Here is a 22,363-nt window from a genome sequence, read left to right on the forward strand (position 1 = left end):
ACTTATTAACTTTTAATTTTACTCTACGATAGAAACGCGTACTTTACATATGGTGGCTGATGTAAGGAATGAATTTTATTACGCAGTGGATTTTCACCGCGTGCTCGGCTGACAGCATACAGTGTTGCCAGAATAACTGCCAGGATATGACAGTCACCATATTCACCACCGAGGATGTCGACTCCACCAGTGCCGTATCCTGCTTCAGGTTTACCAAACTGTTGCATTGCTCTACGACCTGCTCCAGGGTGAGGTCGGCAGATTCGTTGAGCTTGTTGATCAACCGCATCCTAATTTCCGCATCCTGATTTGACTTTAGACCACAGACGAAGGTAAGACATTTAAACTGCTCCTCGGTTAGCTCGGAGAGTTTAAAATCGACGCATGCCTTGTTGACCCTGCATGAATAGGCCAGGTAATCTTCTCCAGGGTCTTTCGTTGTCTGGAAACAGTTATAACGCCGACGGAAAGTTGAGACAGTAGCACCGAAAAGTGCTTTGAGTTTGCTTATTGTCTCATCGAACGTGAAGTCCCGTGACGTCCTGGGAAGAATGAAGCTATGGTAGCGTTCGTGGTCTGGTGGGCTTAATTTTCTTAGGAGGAGCCGCACTTTCGCCGGATCGTCCAGCTTGGTTGCGTCGCGTTCAAACAGGTCACTGTAGCGGGAAAACCATGCGTCAAAGGTGTGTCCACTGAACTTATCGTAGGCGAACTCCGCCATGTTGCTCGATAAAGAGTCTAGTACGGTTTCGTCCCTGGACAAACTCTTGATGGCCTGCTGTGTAGGGGCCAACTGCTCCGACATCCGTGTCATGAGGGCTTGCTGATTGGTCAGGAGTCGCAGAAATGCTTCCGAGAAGTTCTGTGGTAGTGGTACCTGTGCTCCTGCACCTGCTGCAGCCGCATCTTTGTTGGTGTCTGGCATAACGTGGTTTTTTTTGCTAACCAAATTTGGCGAACTGTTTTTGATAAAAACGCGCGCTTTATGTACGCGCTCGCTCCGGCCTCGTCGCCACTGTTGCGATACCGGTTGTATACGAATTAAAAGACGCGGAATTACAGTTTAAAATAAGGTTGTATATTGACTTTAAAATGGACTTGTACAATAACGTGTAAACTGGTAATCGCACATGAATATAATAAGAATGGTAATTCTGATGACGTTTCGTGGTTTCCGTTCATCACCGTTACGGAGCTGCGGCATCTGTCAGGCTGACGGTTGTCAACCGGGAGAGCCAGGTGTTACGTTGATGAACGAGGGATCCAACAACTTCTTTGTTGATTAATTTCTAAAAATCGAGAGGGCTGAATAGCAGCTTCTCCCTGAATTTTGGTTGCCTTCTTTCAGCAAAAGCAGCAGCTGATTAAAAATTAGAACTAAATAATGTTTCAGCGGTTGTTCAGCAAAAATGTTTGTTAGGTAGGAAACTTTATAGAGTAAAATTCGAATTTCGATATCTGATGCCATCTTGAAATCCAAGATGGCGGCTTTTGCTGAACTTTAAATGCTGTAAATGACAAAAAAATGCATTAAACCGTAACTATATGGATACTGGGTGAAAAGGCTAAGCTAAGCCATCTTGGCTTTCAAGATGGCATTGGACAACAAAATTCGACTTCTAATCGTGTAGCCCTTTCACCCAATACCCCGTATTGTGGATGGATCATGAAATTTTCAGTAATTTACAGCTTTGAAAAGAATAGCGAAAGCCGCCATATTTTCATGTTTGGGGAATCGACTGATTGTTGTGTTTCTTCTTGGGAAATTCCGGCTTGCAGTTCCAATCCATTTTGGATCGGCTTCAGGGGCTAAAAAGTGTCGTTTTCGTCCTAAAATAGACTCGAAAATAGAGTCGAAATTTCCCAATAAAAAAACCGCCATATTGGATTGATGCTGGCGTTAGATAGCGAAATCCGACTTCTTCTTAGTTTAATCCTTTCATTCATTACCCACAATGTGCGGGTTTCATGCGGTTTTTAGTGGTTAAAATCATTTTAAAGTTCAGTAGAAGCCGCCATCTTGGATTTCAAGAAGGCGTTTGATAGCAAACTTCGACAATACCCAAATTGTGGGAGTTTCATGCGATTTTCAGTGATTAACAGCATTTTAAGGTTCAGTGGAAGCCGCCATCTTGCATTTCGAGATGCACATGATAGCTAAATTTGAGTTCTTTTCGTTTTGCCCTTTAGCCAATACCCATATTGTGGGGGATGCATGCAATTTTTTATTTATTTACAGCATTTTAAGGTTCAGCGAAAGTCGCCATCTTGGATTTCAAGATGGCGTCTCATAGAGAAATTCGACTTAATCTCATCAAGCCATTTAACCCAATGACCATATTGCGGAAATTTCAAGTGAATTTCAGTGATTTAAATCATTTTGATGTTCAGTGGAAGCCGCCATCTCAGATTTCAAGATGACGACTGATAGCGAAGTTTGTCTTCTACTCGTTGATCGTTTTAAACCTTTACTCATTTTGTGGGATTTTTATGCGATTTTCATTGATTAACAGCATTTCAAAGGTCGTCGCCAACTTGGATTTCATGGCGTCGTCGGATAGCGAAATTCGACTTCTACTAGTTTAGCTCTCAATACTCATATTGTGAGAGTTTCATTTGATTCCCGAGATTAACAGCATTTCAAAGTTTAGCGGAAGCCTCCATCTTGGATTTCAAGATGGCGTCAGAAAGAAAAAAAAATCGACTTCTACTCGTTCAGCCCTTTCACCCAACACCTATATAATGGAGGTTGAATGCGACTTTTTGTCATTTACAGCATTAAAAGTTGAGTGGATGCCGCCATATTGGATTTCAAGAGTGCGTCAGATAGCGGATTTCGACTCCTACTCGATAAGCCCTTTCACCCAATACCAATATTTTTGGGATTTCATGCGATTTTAAGTCATTTACAACATTTTAAAGTTCAGCGGAAGCCGCCATCTTGGATTTTAAGATAACGTCAGACAACGGAATTCGACTTCAACTCATGGTTTATTGCACGGGTCATTCACAACCAATCCTTTTTCATTCAAAAAGTCTATCCTCATTCACTGTACTAATGATTAACAACTCAGAAATGAGGAACTTATCCTAAGCGTGTAATTGGTTGACTTGCGAGAGAAACGTCAAATTTTATCTTTTTATATGGCTCTCATAAAACCATTATTAAACTAATTAGCCATTTATCTGACCATAAAAAAGCTATTGAGCATTGAATTGACTAACGCCATATTGGTTGCAAAATCGAAGGGCACAAAATGACGCAATGTTGATGAATTCACGATGCAAGTATTTGAAAATATTTTTTCAGGCCTATTTTTCATCAATTCGATCATGATTGACCATTAGATCCCATCCCATCCCATCAGAGGACCATTTCTTTTAAGATACTATTTTATACACATTTAACCAAAAATCTATACTGGCAGTAGGAAAGATGCTCATAATTTGGTTTAAACATTGGTGTTTTGGCTATTTATTTTACCAGATCATATCTCAATGATCTGGTTTCCGGAAAAAATAAAAAAAAGAGATCACAGAATTGAAAAAAATCCAATTGGTGGCCAACAATGATTGGTAACGATGACGTTTCTAAGATAGGGCCAAATAGCCTGATTTTGGCATTATTAGAGTCCAGGTGCGGTTTAGCGTTTTATGAAGATTAATGTTATAGTCCTAACGAAATTTTGCTGACCATAACAATGCTTGAATTGTTACTTGGGTTGGGATAGTAGATTCATTCAACACGCGCTCGCTCCGGCCTCGTCGCCACTGTTGCGATACCGGTTGTATACGAATTAAAAGACGCGGAATTACAGTTTAAAATAAGGTTGTATATTGACTTTAAAATGGACTTGTACAATAACGTGTAAACTGGTAATCGCACATGAATATAATAAGAATGGTAATTCTGATGACGTTTCGTGGTTTCCGTTCATCACCGTTACGGAGCTGCGGCATCTGTCAGGCTGACGGTTGTCAACCGGGAGAGCCAGGTGTTACGTTGATGAACGAGGGATCCAACAACTTCTTTGTTGATTAATTTCTAAAAATCGAGAGGGCTGAATAGCAGCTTCTCCCTGAATTTTGGTTGCCTTCTTTCAGCAAAAGCAGCAGCTGATTAAAAATTAGAACTAAATAATGTTTCAGCGGTTGTTCAGCAAAAATGTTTGTTAGGTAGGAAACTTTATAGAGTAAAATTCGAATTTCGATATCTGATGCCATCTTGAAATCCAAGATGGCGGCTTTTGCTGAACTTTAAATGCTGTAAATGACAAAAAAATGCATTAAACCGTAACTATATGGATACTGGGTGAAAAGGCTAAGCTAAGCCATCTTGGCTTTCAAGATGGCATTGGACAACAAAATTCGACTTCTAATCGTGTAGCCCTTTCACCCAATACCCCGTATTGTGGATGGATCATGAAATTTTCAGTAATTTACAGCTTTGAAAAGAATAGCGAAAGCCGCCATATTTTCATGTTTGGGGAATCGACTGATTGTTGTGTTTCTTCTTGGGAAATTCCGGCTTGCAGTTCCAATCCATTTTGGATCGGCTTCAGGGGCTAAAAAGTGTCGTTTTCGTCCTAAAATAGACTCGAAAATAGAGTCGAAATTTCCCAATAAAAAAACCGCCATATTGGATTGATGCTGGCGTTAGATAGCGAAATCCGACTTCTTCTTAGTTTAATCCTTTCATTCATTACCCACAATGTGCGGGTTTCATGCGGTTTTTAGTGGTTAAAATCATTTTAAAGTTCAGTAGAAGCCGCCATCTTGGATTTCAAGAAGGCGTTTGATAGCAAACTTCGACAATACCCAAATTGTGGGAGTTTCATGCGATTTTCAGTGATTAACAGCATTTTAAGGTTCAGTGGAAGCCGCCATCTTGCATTTCGAGATGCACATGATAGCTAAATTTGAGTTCTTTTCGTTTTGCCCTTTAGCCAATACCCATATTGTGGGGGATGCATGCAATTTTTTATTTATTTACAGCATTTTAAGGTTCAGCGAAAGTCGCCATCTTGGATTTCAAGATGGCGTCTCATAGAGAAATTCGACTTAATCTCATCAAGCCATTTAACCCAATGACCATATTGCGGAAATTTCAAGTGAATTTCAGTGATTTAAATCATTTTGATGTTCAGTGGAAGCCGCCATCTCAGATTTCAAGATGACGACTGATAGCGAAGTTTGTCTTCTACTCGTTGATCGTTTTAAACCTTTACTCATTTTGTGGGATTTTTATGCGATTTTCATTGATTAACAGCATTTCAAAGGTCGTCGCCAACTTGGATTTCATGGCGTCGTCGGATAGCGAAATTCGACTTCTACTAGTTTAGCTCTCAATACTCATATTGTGAGAGTTTCATTTGATTCCCGAGATTAACAGCATTTCAAAGTTTAGCGGAAGCCTCCATCTTGGATTTCAAGATGGCGTCAGAAAGAAAAAAAAATCGACTTCTACTCGTTCAGCCCTTTCACCCAACACCTATATAATGGAGGTTGAATGCGACTTTTTGTCATTTACAGCATTAAAAGTTGAGTGGATGCCGCCATATTGGATTTCAAGAGTGCGTCAGATAGCGGATTTCGACTCCTACTCGATAAGCCCTTTCACCCAATACCAATATTTTTGGGATTTCATGCGATTTTAAGTCATTTACAACATTTTAAAGTTCAGCGGAAGCCGCCATCTTGGATTTTAAGATAACGTCAGACAACGGAATTCGACTTCAACTCATGGTTTATTGCACGGGTCATTCACAACCAATCCTTTTTCATTCAAAAAGTCTATCCTCATTCACTGTACTAATGATTAACAACTCAGAAATGAGGAACTTATCCTAAGCGTGTAATTGGTTGACTTGCGAGAGAAACGTCAAATTTTATCTTTTTATATGGCTCTCATAAAACCATTATTAAACTAATTAGCCATTTATCTGACCATAAAAAAGCTATTGAGCATTGAATTGACTAACGCCATATTGGTTGCAAAATCGAAGGGCACAAAATGACGCAATGTTGATGAATTCACGATGCAAGTATTTGAAAATATTTTTTCAGGCCTATTTTTCATCAATTCGATCATGATTGACCATTAGATCCCATCCCATCCCATCAGAGGACCATTTCTTTTAAGATACTATTTTATACACATTTAACCAAAAATCTATACTGGCAGTAGGAAAGATGCTCATAATTTGGTTTAAACATTGGTGTTTTGGCTATTTATTTTACCAGATCATATCTCAATGATCTGGTTTCCGGAAAAAATAAAAAAAAGAGATCACAGAATTGAAAAAAATCCAATTGGTGGCCAACAATGATTGGTAACGATGACGTTTCTAAGATAGGGCCAAATAGCCTGATTTTGGCATTATTAGAGTCCAGGTGCGGTTTAGCGTTTTATGAAGATTAATGTTATAGTCCTAACGAAATTTTGCTGACCATAACAATGCTTGAATTGTTACTTGGGTTGGGATAGTAGATTCATTCAACAATGCACAATAGCTGAAACTATCCGAAACAGACCAATGCAACAGACTGAGCTGCCCACCGGTAAAATGACCAAAATACGGTGGTCAAATTGTTCGCAAAATATAAGGACCCCTAGTGGGGAGATATTTTGAAAAATTTCGTAATGGACAGCAACACGAGTTCCTGGCATGTTTCCAGCCACTCCAGGCAGGAAGTCAAGTTTCTCTTGGATGTTTTGGAGATAAACAAGAAGAAAAAAATAGATGTCTCCAAATGCAACCGTTTTCCCTGCATAGCACTCGAATAGGACTAAAAAAGGTTATTCTCTAATCCTGCCATTACGTGAAAACTGTGGTGGAGTGATAAAAAGTCAAATATGTTGTTTTTGTGCCAAAGGAGGACAATCGGCTAAATTTGTCAAAACTTCGACCAAATTTACACTTTTGAGTGATTTCGAAGGTCATGTTTTAGTAAACAGAAAGCGTTATCAAGAATAGCTATGATTTGAAAAAAGGGTGGTTCATAGTATACATTATAGGAGGCGCACTTCTTCATTGGACGCTATCTCACAAAAATTTGCACATGTACACATTACATTATCAGGCAGCTTCACTCAAAGTTTCATCAATTTCCTCAGGAATGCACTCAAGAATTATTCACAAAACACAGTGTTGCATTTTTTCGAATACACTCCTGAGTTGCGCCACAATTTGGCAAGTTACAAAATTGAAAGGATGCAGCAACCAGCACATGTAGAGAGAAGCAGATATATGATACGATACGTACAACGTACAAGGTGATGATAGCTTGTGTAAACATTCATTATCTACAGGTAACACCCCTTTTTAGTGATCGATACATAACTGCAAAAATCCACACTGCACTTGCAGTGGAGAAATTTTCGAGAGAATTTATTGCGTTTGTACGCATACATTCTATCTTCTCCATGTGTTGTCCATAATGTGCAACAGCGCAGCGTATAGATCAGTCCCACCAAGTTCTGGCACATAAATTACGACATTCCACGATCCGTCCGAGGTCAAGATTATCGTATTGCTGTGGTTAGGAAAACGTTGAACAGTATGGTTTGGTTGGTCATATTTTAAAACAGGAATGAACACAAAAGTTCATCTGGGACTTTTCACTGATTAAAAATTTTTCAACAACATTTTTAAGCATGGTTGAGTAAATTTGAGTCGGCTATTGAATTGCTTGCCTTACTGGCTTAAGTTGAACGGTTGAAGATGATCAGATTCTGGCTTTACAGGAAAAGAAATTTCACATTAATCTTTTTAAAAAGGTAAACTATTCCAAGAAACACTCCATAAAAACGATAAGAACTGATACAAAACATTACATAACTGTTGCATATCGTCAAAAATGTATTTATTTTTAAGATTTCTATCTTTTAGTTTATGAAGTTGTGGCACAATTGGAAAATCGTTTTTCTAAGTGCCCCCTGAACTTTTTCTATAGAGTTCAATATGTTACCTGTAAAGATGAACTGTGTTAAAAATCTGTGGACCCTTTGAGACAAAACGTGATAAACGATCTAATTAACTTCCATAAGTGTTTGATTAAAAGGTTCTGATCGATGTCTGGGAGTGTTCATTTTATATGTTTCGTTTATTTATTGCCTTTGACTGGATGTATATTTTTCACATTTCATCGTGTTGTTTTTAAGGCCCGAAATGGCTATTCTTTTGTTTCCTTCTACCATCTTGATTGTTATTTTTCCTTTTTGCAAAAAAAAGTCTTTCTTGGTTTCATTTTTGGCAATCCCCTGCAATCCGGACAGGGCAAGTTTACCATTTTCCGCTGTTTTGCCATGTATCGAATGAGAAACATGATTCCTAATAAATCGCATCGTGTGAAACCATTTCCCTTTCCTCTGCTTTTCGCGGACAAAACTTATCAATGTCAACTGATTTGAGGTTACCGGTTGCGAATTTTTTTCGTTCGCTTCTACTGTCTATCGTCGTCCGCTAGGTTTTGGCCATTCTGGTTTGGATGTTTTTTTTTTATTCCATCAACAATCTCTGAATGAACAGTTCGACGATGCTGCCGCCTGGGATGGCTTATTTCTGCTGCTAAGCCGAACACTCAAGACGTCGATGCGTCAATCAAGTCAAGATACTTTTTACGACCGCGATTATGCTGATTATTTTCTTTAACTGTTTTGGTGTAAAGTGTGCGAAAAGACGGAACTAATTGACATCAAGTGGGTTGATATTTGATAGGATCGTATCAGAGAGTGATCGCAACCGGTTGATTTCTTCTTTTCGAAATCTCACGTCTGCTTTCAATAGATCGCGTCAACAGCACTGGTCAACCAGTCAATTCGAGAGGAGGTACTAAATCGACACTTTTTGATTGATGTTTTTAAATAACACCTGAAAGGCAAGTTAAAGTTAAGAAAAACAAGTAAGTTTATTTTCGAAAAAAAAAGAAAAAAAACATTATTTGGTTCATAAGGATTCTTGATCGTTTTTGTTTTTGAGTTTTGCGGGATGATCTTTTAAAATAAATAAGTTCTACACTGCTTAGTACTCCAATGAGAAAAAAATTCAGAATACAAAAGACCTTAAAATTGAGTGCCTGGTCTAACATAATTTTTCATATTTTATACCTTCTATAAGTATTGGTGTCCACGTCAATGCACCGAGCAAAACTTTTCTTCACTGTCCTATTTCATTTAGCTTTGTTCTACTTCCAAAGGTAATTAACTAGCTCAAAAACAAATCACAAGAGCTGTAATGCGCTGAGCCAATAAACTTCAGAGCGACTAAACCTTGAAAACGGATTCCAACTGCCTGTCACGAGATGTTCTATTATAGGTACACTTTGACTAGAAATAAGAACTGCACTGCACTGCACTAACATACTTAGCTGCTCTAATTTTTCCTTCATCTCGGCATTGCATTTTCTCATGCTGATGAACCCTTGTTTTCCTAAATATATTGTTCGCGGTGCTGTATCTTTGAGCCGTCCAGTTGTTTCAATTCATTTGCTCGAAACCCACTGGTTCGAGCTTTGGTAACTCGGTAGGTCTCTTGTTGTTTTAAATTTCTATTTAAATTTTTCCTAGCCAGAAAACATTAAATGGCGAAGAAATTGAATGCCAGCTTTACTTAAGATTAAATTGCAAAGAAGCCAGAGGCAATTTAGAAGTAATTGAAAATACATAATTGCTTGTGTCTACTCCGGACAGGTTAATGAGCGCTTAGAGTCAAACTTGATAGCGGATAGCCTTCCTGATACGCCTCCGTGCGGACTGATTTGACTTCTATAATCTGATTTCATGTTTGTTTTCCAAATGATCTTATCCACCCACTTATGGTTTATCCCACCGTATTTGATTAAACGTTGATGTTGGTTTGTTACGAGCATGTGGTTTATTTTACTGATCAGGAAGAATCAAACACTGGCGGTTTAAAAGATTTAGCATATACACTAGAACTTGTGATGTAGCTCAGTTGGCAAGTCTGTTGTCTCCTGAGCAGATGTCCGCGAGTTCAAGCCCAAGAGTAAAAATCGAACACAGTTGTACCGGATAAGTTTTTCAATAACGATCCGCCAACTGCAACGTTGATAAAGTCGCGAATGCCATAATGATGGTAAAACGACTATAATCGAAACAAAATAAAAATAAAAAAGCATATAAACTGAGTGAAACAAGAATAATATCACATAATATCACTCTGTGTTTCGCTATTTAACGATTTCAACCTTATCCGCTCTTGAGTGTCAATTTGACATTTTTGGAAGTTTGGCGGATTGTATCTTTATTCAGGCGCATCCAAACAAAAAAAAATCGTTTGGAGATCCTCAATGAATTTATGAAATCTTTTATTTTGCATCGTTACTTATTTTATGGACGCGACCTGAAAGCCCAGACAATCTCCCTTACCAGACCTTGAGTGTCAATTTGACATTCCTTGCTTAAAATCGCTATAACTCTCTTTTTCTCAACCGATTTGTACAAAATTAATCATTTTTGAAACCTCGTAATGGAACTCAAACTCGTTTATCAAACAATATTCAGTGATTTCAGCGTTTCGTTGAAAACTAAGAAAAAAAAATCCTAAAAAACATGCTTTGGAAAAAAAAACTTTAGATCAGCTACAAAAAAGCCTCAATTAGAAGCTACATGTTGCACACAAGGATATATGTTTTTTAAAGTTTTTTAAGATCATGACCACATAAAATGTTAAAATGTGTTGTAAAAACCGTACTCTTCAATCTACGAACCGTCAAAATTCTTTAAGTTACACCAGATGAATTTTGAAAAGAGGATTGGTAAGTTGACGTTATTTGATACATTTTCGCATCTTTCGATTGCTTTTCCTGGTGAATATAATTTTATTGCAAAATTCTTGCGTGTTTATACTCAATATCTAGTGCAAAGTTAAATTTAAGTATTTTTAAATTGCGACCCAGAGATGGGTCTTGACTCAAACATTCAGTCAGCGAAACTTTTTTTGTAGAGAAATGAATCCAACTTAGATGAAATTTCAGGGACTAGATAAGAGAAAATCGATGTTGAAAAACATGCGAAAAAAATTCGCCTTGTCTCCCGGTGAGACTTGAACCCACATCTTGCGCCTCTCCGGGGCCCATGTATTAACATTCTACTACAGGAGACCAACCTGGCGTATGAATATTATACTGGTTGAGTGTCGATGTCTATCGGAATGAAGGGAATAATCTCCCATGTGATCATAATCATTTTTCTTGGTCTATTTCTATTCCCATCATTTCATCTTACAGTAGTTGGAATCAAGTTTGGACATTTTTAAGCACGGCAAGATTTGCAAATTATCCTGCACGGGTTGTCAGTTATGATGAGAAATGATGCGTTTGCCGTATTTGGATATCCAGCCAATTTCGGTGTTTGGCACCGCCTTATTTCTATTTTTAAGTTGCGACCCAGAGATGGGTCTTGACTCAAACATTCAGTCAGCGAAACTTTTTTTTTGTAGAGAAATGAATCCAACTTAGATGAAATTTCAGGGACTAGATAAGAGAAAATCGATGTTGATATGAGAAGGCAATGCAAATCTTGCCGTGCTTAAAAATGTCCAAACTTGATTCCAACTACTGTAAGATGAAATGATGGGAATAGAAATAGAGCAAGAAAAATGATTATGATCACATGGGAGAACTATTCCCTTCATTCCGATAGACATCGACACTCAACCAGTATAATATTCATACGCCAGGTTGGTCTCCTGTAGTAGAATGTTAATACATGGGCCCCGGAGAGGCGCAAGATGTGGGTTCAAGTCTCACCGGGAGACAAGGCGAATTTTTCTCGCATGTTTTTCAACATCGATTTTCTCTTATCTAGTCCCTAAAATTTCATCTAAGTTGGATTCGTTAAATTTAAGCGTCAGAAAATCTGAGAAATTGCAAATTGATAAAAAGTTTGAAAGGCAGCACCTTTGAAAGTTCTTCAAAAATTCCGTGTTTCGTATTTTAAAAATCTAAAGTTGCGAAAATATGCCAATTTACGTCAAGTTTTTAACCGTCTTTCCTTTTTAATATTCATCTGGTGTGATTTAAACAATTTTGACGGTTTGTTGGTTGAACAGTACGGTTGAAAATTTCCAAAAAATATATCCTTGTGTGCAACGTGTAGCTTTTAAACTTTCTTGAACACTAAAAAACATTTTGAGCACTTCGTAGCTGATCTACAGTCTTTTTCCGAAGCAATTTTTTGTTCAAATTTTCTTACTCCTTGAATAACGGAAAACTCTGTTGTCAATAAACTGACCGATACTGAAACCCATGGCATTGAACGCATCTAATCTGAATGACAGGTCGATAAATAAATGGTATGATGAGTTCGAAAACATAAGTGAGAAGTGAGCTCAGCAAATCAGGCGGCAAAGCTAGAGGAAAATACAAAAACAAAACAAACAAGAACGGAGAGATTGTGTTTGCGTATCAAGTTCAATAGAGGCATATACAACAAGTTTCTTAAAAATACTCTATTGTATATTGTTAATCATAATCTATTCTTTCGAACTAAGGTAGGCATAGGCGTAAACGAACGAACTAAATCTAGTTGAAAGTTTCTTAAACCTAGGATAAAAGTAATTGTGCGGAAGTAAAACTGAAGTGCAATCGCTCAAGTGAAGGAGACAACTACTTGGAAACACAGGTCTCAAAGTGCCAAATTACCTGTAAAGGCTGAATTAGGTGAGAAATTAGTAGAGAAACTGTGCAACTTATTTTAATTTTTCATATTTAAAATCAAAATTGGCTAGAGGAAACACATTGTTGGAATCAAGACAGGATGAAGTATAGGGAGAAATTACGAAACGTAAGCTACTTATCCCCAAACATTCCTTTATAATTAGAAGAATTGTATTTCAGAATTTTAAAACGTGTCCAACCAACTTCGAACGAATTAAAGGATTGTTAAGAATTCCTGAAATGGATTTTTTTCCTTGTTACCGTGGTCCGCAAGTAACAAAATAATATCAGTTGTTATGGCTTTAAGGGATGAATCATCCGCGAGGATGAAAATCCCGGAAAAAATAAAACAACAACAACAAGTTGTTATGGCTGAATATTGTCTGACAAGCATATTTGAACTACGTTACAAGGTTTCAAAAACTGTAAATTTTGTACAAATCGGTTGAGAAACAATGATTAAAAACTTGATAGCGATTTTTTTGGCGGGATACTTTTCTACTGTTCGTAGCACGGGGCAGAAGCACGAAATTCTTAGATGATTTGATGAGCCTACATCCAGGAAGAAAAAAAAAATCTACTCGCCTCTTTAGAATATATTGATGAGAACAGTGGTTTTCAAAGTGGTCCCTACTGCCGCTGGGAAGCGTTGATAATCTAAAAAGAATATACAGTGTGCGAGTTAAAACCAAATCCAACTCTTGAAACTTTTAAGTAATCTAATCTGAAGTTTTTAGTTTGGTACAATTCAAATTGGTAATTTATAAATTTTCAATAACTGTTGGACATTCTACCATCCAATTTAGAGAAAATAGAAACCGTTTAAAGCCGCGAATTAAAAAAAAATCTAAAGATTTTTAAAGTGATCACTCGTTACGATGATTAATGCGATAGTTGTGTTAAAGAATTAAAAAAAATTAAACAGAATTCAAACCCCTATTACATAACATTGTAAAATGGTGATTTCGTGTCAGAGATTAGCGAAACTTCCAACATATAAGAAAAACTACAATTGAAAACCTGCAGGCAGAGTTAGTCTTTAACAAGGTTTTAGTGGAAGTCTTTTTAGAAATTTCTAAGTACAGTAGAACCACGCTTATTCGAGCTCCAGTAATCCGAGCTTCCACGTAACCCAAGCCTCCGTTTTCATACAAAAACCATGCCTTTACCGAGCTATGCGCCTAGATAATATGCAAAACCAGAGACAGAATTAAATTTTGAATATATTTTGTGTAATCCGAGGTTTAGCGAGGTTTAGTAGGCTTTGCTGCGGTTATGACGGGTGTGTTTTTCTCAGCAGAAAAATTAAAAATAGAGAAAATTATCGAAAATTTACGTTAAAAGTGAAGTGAATCGAATTATGTGGACCTGAATTTTCCGGATTGGATAACGTACTTGCATTGAAATAAAATATGGCCGGAAGAGCTTTCCGGAGAAGCCTAATTCAAAATCATGGCAGATTCGGCAGCAGTTAATCGCTTACAAATTTCCTTTGGATGTATCCCAGACCCATTTGGCGCAGTAACGGTCGTTTTATGGTGAGATCTGTCCTTTTAATTTAGGTTCATTTCTAAGAAGTGTTGAATACTTTTGTAAGTTTGAACTACATCACTTTTCCTTATTCATCAATCCTATCTGTCAAGTAGGATTTTCCATCAAAACGAATAACCTTTCCCTTTCCTGTCTGAAACAGCAGCTTTATATGTAGGGTCGTATGGGTTCTCTGCACCTGAAAAGTTCATTTAGCTGTTCAGACTATCCCTATATGATTACATTGACTTGCCACGGTGTGCATTGTGGTACCACACTGATTCTCAGTAACAACACTTGAAATGAGTATTGAATCCAGGTACTCATTTTGGCATCTTGTGTTGGGCTTGATTATTAGTAATACCTCGTGTATCATCCAATGCAAGATGTGTGTAGTCACCCTATGCTATGCTATGCTATGCTATTTTGTGTAATCCTAGGTTTAGCTTATCCGAGGAGGTTCTTCCCTCGCGGGGTTCTACTGTAAATAATACTCGATAATAATACAATTTACGGGGGAATCATCCATGTTGAAAAGTGGGATCTTCAAAAGGGGTCGTTCGCATATGTTTACATGCTTGAGAAACTGAATTTTCATAAAATCCATCATTATCATTCGATGGTAAAAAAAAATATAAGGCTAAATCAATTCAAACTTCCTAAAGATTATGAGTTTTTGTTATTGGATGAAAAACCAACCATTCAAGGGAAATGATTTAAAATTTCTATAAATACAAACCTCAAACAAAACCTTAAAAACACTAACCAAAGCTAACATGGCCAAATTTCTATAATGATGAATACAAAGCTTCCAAAATTTCGAAATGTCTATCGACTCATTTTTATATATATTTTATGTGAACTCGAGCAAAGCCGGGTAAAATCAGCTAGTTACGAATAAAGCTCAATACTGGGTAAATAAGGTCAAATAACACTTCACTCAGATGGCTGCGGTTAAATTCGCGGCAGATTTGAGTTTCTAAGAAAATTTCACGTGTGATAGATGCTATTCCAGACACTCAAACCGGCGACTTTGTACTTTTTGTTCGATTTTGGGTCCGAATTTTCCATTGTGCATTGGTTTATATGGAAGACCCCCCTCAAAAGGGACCGTCGCCAAATTGGATTCCTTTTGATTTGGAAGTTCTCATAACAAGCTTCTGTAACAAATATCAGCCTCTTTCACCATATGATGGCTGAGCCTTAAGAAGGTTTTTAAAATGTGCAACAATTAGAAAAAATCGGACAACATTAGGCACGACATGAAATTTGCCTGTGCAACTTTTGGGCATAAACAAGCAGTTTTAAATGATTTTTTAAATTTTTACGTCACTTTTTTCGAACATTTGAACTTTTGAATCTTGTTGATCAATCCTGTATGAATGCAATCGACAAAAAATCTAGTGAATTTGGTTGAGTGACTTAAATACAGCATAAGAACCAAAATCATGTGCTTAGCTGTGCAACGATTGGAAAATCACCATATGCCGAGATTTGATCTTATGACCTCTGGCTTAGAAGACTTGAATGCTATCCTCTAGGCCACGGTCGGCGGCTTCGTTGGTATCATCACTTAGGTACCAAATTTTTGCCTACTAATGTGTGGTGGTAGATGCAACTCTATCTGTATCTTTATTTTCATAGTTGTACGCCCGTGCGGAACACAAATTTTGTATGTGATGATAATGCTTCTAAGTAAATTCTACCCACTCATTTTCACCATCTTTAATTTCTTCTAACTTTCTATCCGTCTATACAATTTTATAATCTTAGGATGTCCTTTATAAAAAGGACATCACTTTTCATCGATAAGGCCGATAAATGAAGTAACGATTTTCGATTCTGAATTTTATCTCTGAATTCTAACTTAATAATGGATTCGGACGAAGTATGAAAATATGTTTTAAATTAAATATAATAGATAGTGTAGACGCACTAGTTATTGAACAGGTGCCTGGTATTGAACACTAATAGTGAAACAAAGTTAAAACATAACTTATACTTGTTTGAATACTTTGATAGTTGTTGCATAAGCTTGCCAGAATTTTTCTGGCACGTATTCGGATCGGGTTAAATCTATACTTTTCTATAAAAACCTGAAAAAATCGGGGCATTTTTTTCAAAATTTTGATCTCAAAATTTTAGCAACATCCGATTTAATTTGGCGAAAACCCGGTAGCATCAGCAGATTTGGAATCATATGTTAGGCTTCCAAAGGATCGTTCATATTTATTTAAAATAAAAAATTGCTCTAAAAATTCCGTGTTTGGGGAAATAAATATATTATTACATAAAGTGAAAAACCGGCCTTTTTATGAAATATGGGAAGATTGGACTATTCCTAAAATTTGTATCAATATACGGACAAGTCCGGGCAAAAACGGCAAGTTTATTGATGCATGAATCCAAAATCATGATGAGGTATCTTAAAAGCTCTTGACTTTCAAAACTAAGGCCAGAATCGTTGCCTTTTTTCAACACTTCTACTACTACAACTACCAACATATTTCAAGTGTTATCGGAAACTTATCTTTTAGTTTAAAAACTTACAGTCTTTAGTGATATTTAGTAATTTTAAATATTCAAAGTAAAAAAAACGGGCAAAACACTGTCCACAAACAAATATTTTAGACTAACGGTTTAATAGTCATAAGAAGACTCAATTCTACAATGCTTCAATCTCATATGTTGAGTTTTTATCTATTACATAAGGTAGCTCTTTATCCAGAATACCTTTTATGTAAAGAACCTGAAATTTTCTCCAACATTTGAGGTCATATATGATGGGGATAATTTTTTACAATCCTACATGTGGCAGTAAAATAAATGTTTCACTCGGGAAGTAATTATAATGGTATTCAAAACACATATATTTTACCTTCAGTATGATTTACAACCGTGCTCAGTTTGGCGTTCTTTGTTCGCTTAATTAATATAAATTGTCATTACTGCAGTTTAAATGAAATCATCCGGGGAAGGAACAGTTGAACAAAAAAATGCAAAAACCAAAAGTTTAATGCTCCCCCAAAAAAGGGCCGAACCGGCAAAATCACAAGCAGCATAAATCATTTATCTCACGTGGCGTCTTTCTCCGTCCTTTCATTACAGCCTATGAATCACCAAAAAAAAAAATCAGGAACCCAGCTCAAGCAAGCGAGCGATTTTTAAGCCGCGCGCACCGGTGAATGAATGACAGTCTTTCTTTCACGCGCCACCAGCTGCGAAGATGCTGCTGCGATGTTCCTGCTCCAGCTTCAACCCGCCACCCACCGGTTTAGCAGATGAAACATGACCAATCAATTTAATCCTCACGAGGAAGCCCGGACGATGAAAACAGTGCCACCGAATTGCCAAAAGCTTACCTCAACAGAAGAAGCCTCAACCCGAAATCAACAACAGCAACGATGGAACAGGTAATTGGAATTATGTTAGTGCCGGCTTCTTGTAGTTTAGTCCGCGCCCAGTCCGCGTTCCGTGCTGATGATGACGGGCTGTAAAATTCAACACGCTATGCTTACCATCCAAAATTTGTGTTCTGATTAATTTTTTTTGTAAGAGTATTCGCACGCTGCTGTTTTTGTAATCCAAACCTCATATCGTGAAAATTACATGTGGTGCCGCTCCGCAAAACTTTGGATGTATCTTGTCATATAGATTAGATTTTTAACAGATTTTATGTTAAAGAAACATGCCTCATTTATCATCTTAAAAATATCCAAACTTTGTAAATCAGCGGTCACTTAACTAGTTATAATCATTTACATAAACAGTAAACCAGGTCTACTAACGGAGCTATGGTTTAAAACCTAAAATATATTGAGTGCTAAAGCTTGTTTGAGAGCCGAAATCCTGACTCACAATATTGATTAAATCTTCAGATTTATTTTAAAATTGAGACAGCTAAGAAAATAAAACGCTGACTTAGTTAAATCACAGACAAAGTTAAATTTCAATTACAATATCTAAGATCTTGATTCGATTTTACCTGATATCAGAAACAATGTTGCTGAATGGATTTTCTGGATGACCAAAAATGAGTCTACGTGGTTTATGGATAGTCCCTTTGATGAATTTATCGATGAGAGTTTGTAAGGTGAAACAGTCAGCATCAGATCTGATTTAGTGTAGACTCTAAGATCATCTGCGTAAGACATTCTGCATTTTTGTGGGAGCAGCAAGTGTACATCATTGAAAAATATTGAGAACAACAGAGGACCTAGGTTGCTGCCTTGTGGGACTCCAGAAATGTTTGTGAATTCGCTGGACTCGCAGCTGCCTAATTTAACGGTCATTTTCCTGTCTGTTAGGTAGGATTTTAGCCATTGAACAAATTCGCTTGATTATCCCAGCCGTTGTAGCTTGGCTAGTAGATGTTGTTGGTTATCTCTATCAAAGGCGGCTTTCTCATCTGTATATGTATAATGTGTCGATCTGAAACCCATCCTCAATTGCTTTTAGACAGGTCGAAGTAAACAGCAGAAGATTCGTAGTGGTCGAGCGTCCTGGGTAGAATCCGTGTTGGTCTTATGATATGTATGCTTCGAAATTTGTGAGAATTGTCGTTGATATCAGTATTTCAATGAGCTTGCACAGAGTAATTCCGAGAGTCCTGTTTGTCTCCTTTTTTAAATACAGGAAACATTGTCAAATTTCTCCATCGTGAAGGAAACGTAGATATCTGCAGCAAACGGTTGAAAAGAATCGTCAATGCTTAATGGAAGTCGACAGGGTTAAGAAACTTCAGTTCAGATTTGGTGATATCTGTAGGGAACTGTGAGAAGACGTTGCTTTCCAGAGCGAAGTAGGTCCGGGAGTGCACGATGGTGAATTAGCAGGTTAGGTGTTGGTAATGGAGGAGGGAGGTATGGTATTGGCGCTCAGTTTGCGGAAGCTAGTGGTGTCTGTGCAGCTTGAACAATTTCGGCGAAAAATCCGTTCGAATGTTTTGGTTTTTACAAAAGGAGCCGTGCCCTGATGTTTCTGAACTGAAGCAGATTCGAAACGATCTATGTGTTTTTTAATACCTAGTGTAATCTGTGCAGTGATTTCCGAGTAGATGCATTGTTTAAGGCTGTAAATTTTTATGAAACGTTTGCTAACGACTTGAGAATATCGGAAAATTTCTTGTTAACATCGATCAGGTTAATCTGAAGCTGGTGACAATCATTGCAGATGTATTCGAGTGAATCGCTTTCTCTGAGAGCCGTGAGAGTAGAGCCGCAGAGTCCGGAGCAATTATCGTGGAATATATTTCCTCAGTTACCGACATCGGAGATGCGCTCCCTCTCGATGATCTTTTTGAAGCATTCAGAACATAAAGGCGCGGCCATTTCAGAACCCAGCAAACATTTATGAAGGTATATCGCAGGAACAACAAAATTATTCAAACAATTATACCAGATGAAAAGAAAAACTTACCAAAATAGCATATAGCTACAAAGTGGAGGCGATATATCTACAATGTCAAGATTCCAACGATTCGATTTCCCCACGAAAAGCAAAATAAACGATTCCAAGTAAGTTGAGTAAACGAAAAAAAACTTCCCCGACCGAGATTTGAACTACAGTCCTCCGAGTTCGCAATCATGTATCTACCACGACACCAACTCATCACTTGATATGATTCACGCTATAGCTCTATAGGTGAGATTTCCTTTTTACGAACCGGTCAAAGGAAGAAAGGGAGAGATCGGGTAGAGTTTCAATTGATGGACCGCCCATTTATCGTAAATTAGTTCAATCAAATCGTAATTGTCGAATCAGCATATTCCTAACCTTTTGGAGAATATTTACGAATTGACTAAAATGCTATCCGACTCAAGTATTTTTGGGCAAAGCTTGCCGTAAATGAATGATAGAAAATCCTTCAATACCAACTTGTTTACGATGGTTATTGAAAATGTCTTAATATCGGATTTGGATTATCATTTCTATTACGATTTCATGTTAGCTGGGAAAGCCGATGGGGGCTCTTTTTTGGACGGACACGTTTGGATTTAGTGACACTTTAACGATAACACAGAAGTATAGTTTTAATTTTAGATTCGGAAAAGTGATTAAGTGAAAAGTGATTCGACCAAAAAACTTAATTATTTTTTTTGATGATATGAATAGAGGGATCGAAAATCAAAGCGTTCACATTTAACAGTGTTGCAAAACGAACTGGACAGTTGGGATACCACCAAGACAGCCATCAACAGCGTTGCGGAGAACGTCATCGCGCATGTGGAACGAACTTGACGGAATGACTGGTTCGACGAGGAGTGTAGGAGGCTGATAGACGAAGAAAACGCCACGTTGGCGGTAGTAGTGCAAAGAAGCACCCGTCGAAACATGGCAAATCCCTGACAGCGGAAAAGGCAGCGACTTCGAATTCCATGACAGTCCATACGAACCATCTTTCAGAGCCGCATACGACATAATCGACCATGATTAGCAATGGAAAATCATGGACGAGAACGGTTTTTCTGGGAAGCTGACCAGAGTGATCAAGGCGACGATGAATGGAACGCAGTGGTGTGTGCCGATTTTGGGTGAATTGTCGAGTTCATTCGAATCGCCCAGGGGGCTTTGACAAAGCGATGGTCTATCCTGCATTATGTTCAACGTGGCGCTAGAAGGTGTTATTCGAAGAGCGGTGGGCGAAAGGCAGGTCACGATTTTCAGCAGATTCAACTTACTGCTATGCCGACATAGTCCGAAGATCATCTGCGGCGGTGGAGGTGATCTAACGCAATCTGAAACGCAAAGCAGGAAGGATTGGGTTAATGAATAATACGTCCATGACGAAAAATCTTCAGGCCTGCGGGTCCGAGACCGACCGAGCCCGCTTGTCTAAGTAGTAATAACAAGACCACGATCGACAGCGAGGAGCTGGAGATAGTGGAGGACTTTGTCTATATCGGACACCAGAGCCGTGAGATCCGGCGGCGAACGATCAGCGGAAGTCATGCCTACCATGGTCTCCACGAGCAACTGCGGTCGAGAAAACTTAGCCCTCGCACGAAGTGTAACATGTATATGACGCTCATAAGACCGATTGTTTTCTACGGACACGAGACATGGATATTTTTCGAGGAGAACCTGCGACGAGTGTTAAGAACCATCTTTGCAAAAGCTCGTGCGAAGGCTGGCCGGATACGCTGGACAGGACATGTTGCGAGAATGCCGGACGACTCCTTCAAAACAGGTGTTTACAGGAAACCGGTAGGGACGAGACGAAAAGGGGCGCAACGAGCAGTGTGGTTAGATCAAGTGGAGTGTGATCTGGCGAATGTGGGATGTCCGAGAAATTTGAGAACAAGTGGAGATCAATTAAGTGTACGTACACTCATTTTTGGGAGCACTTGTATGTTATTTTCCAGGGACAAAAGCACTTTTCAACTTTCACACAGGCAGCGTTCCGGACACTTTTTACAAAAAGCACTTCCTTGAACAACCCCAGACTTCCACATGAGAATAAAATTTGAATCCCATGTGTAAACACTCCGTTTCTGCAGCTACCGGCTACCATTTCTGTTTATGAAATCCCCCCTCTAATTTTCCAAATTTCCTATTCCTTCCAGCTTTCATATTCAGCCATTTTCCAACTGATTCACGTACTAAAATTGGAATTTTTCTAAAATTTTCGAGCACGGGAAGAAAAAATGCGTGTGATTAGAAAAAGTCGTCGCTAAGACCAAGCCCACCCAATGGTTGCTAAACCACGAATCGAGTACATTCAGCAACATATCTATCAACCGATCATCGCACCAGCAGTCGCTAACTTGATTCGAGAAATAGCATTCGAGCAGTAGGTTGTTACAGGATGCGTTTATGTAGTAACCCGGTAGCAACGCAGCCGGTCGTCGCTATCAGAAAACAAACAAATACAAATACCAATCTGGATGACAACAATGGGTGCGAAAATCAGTAAGTAGATAAAAACGCAACCCATCAAACCATCTAAAATACCGATCGAAATGGCAACGGCCGGTGGGCTTGGTCTAAGACCAAACCCACCGGGCGTTGCTATTTGGATCGGTATTTTAAATGCTTTGATAGGTTGCGTTTTATCTACTTATTGATTTTCGCACCCATTGTTGCCATCCAGGTTGGTATTTGTGTTTGTTTATTTTCTGATAGAAACAACCAGCTGCGTTGCTACCGAGTT

The 22,363-nt window shown here is 38.2% G+C and overlaps 2 protein-coding genes across 3 annotated transcripts in view; one reads left to right on the top strand and one right to left on the bottom strand.

Moving 5' to 3' along the window:
• The window catches only part of LOC129752331 (uncharacterized), a 249,112-nt gene that overhangs the window by 127,370 nt on the left and 99,379 nt on the right, over positions 1-22,363 (top strand). For both annotated transcript variants that reach the window (XM_055748117.1, XM_055748118.1), the window contains one exon: positions 17,320-17,624. In XM_055748117.1, the coding sequence (XP_055604092.1) occupies positions 17,500-17,624 (125 nt within the window). In that variant the 5' untranslated portion in view covers positions 17,320-17,499. The remainder of the gene's footprint in view (positions 1-17,319; positions 17,625-22,363) is intronic.
• Positions 44-925, bottom strand: LOC129753027 (uncharacterized). Its single transcript, XM_055748819.1, has one exon. It carries the CDS (start codon positions 923-925, stop codon positions 44-46), a length of 882 nt encoding a protein of 293 aa, XP_055604794.1.

The sequence above is a fragment of the Uranotaenia lowii genome, chromosome 3, assembly GCF_029784155.1.
Source record: "Uranotaenia lowii strain MFRU-FL chromosome 3, ASM2978415v1, whole genome shotgun sequence".
In the NCBI taxonomy this organism is placed as follows: Eukaryota; Metazoa; Arthropoda; class Insecta; order Diptera; family Culicidae; genus Uranotaenia; species Uranotaenia lowii.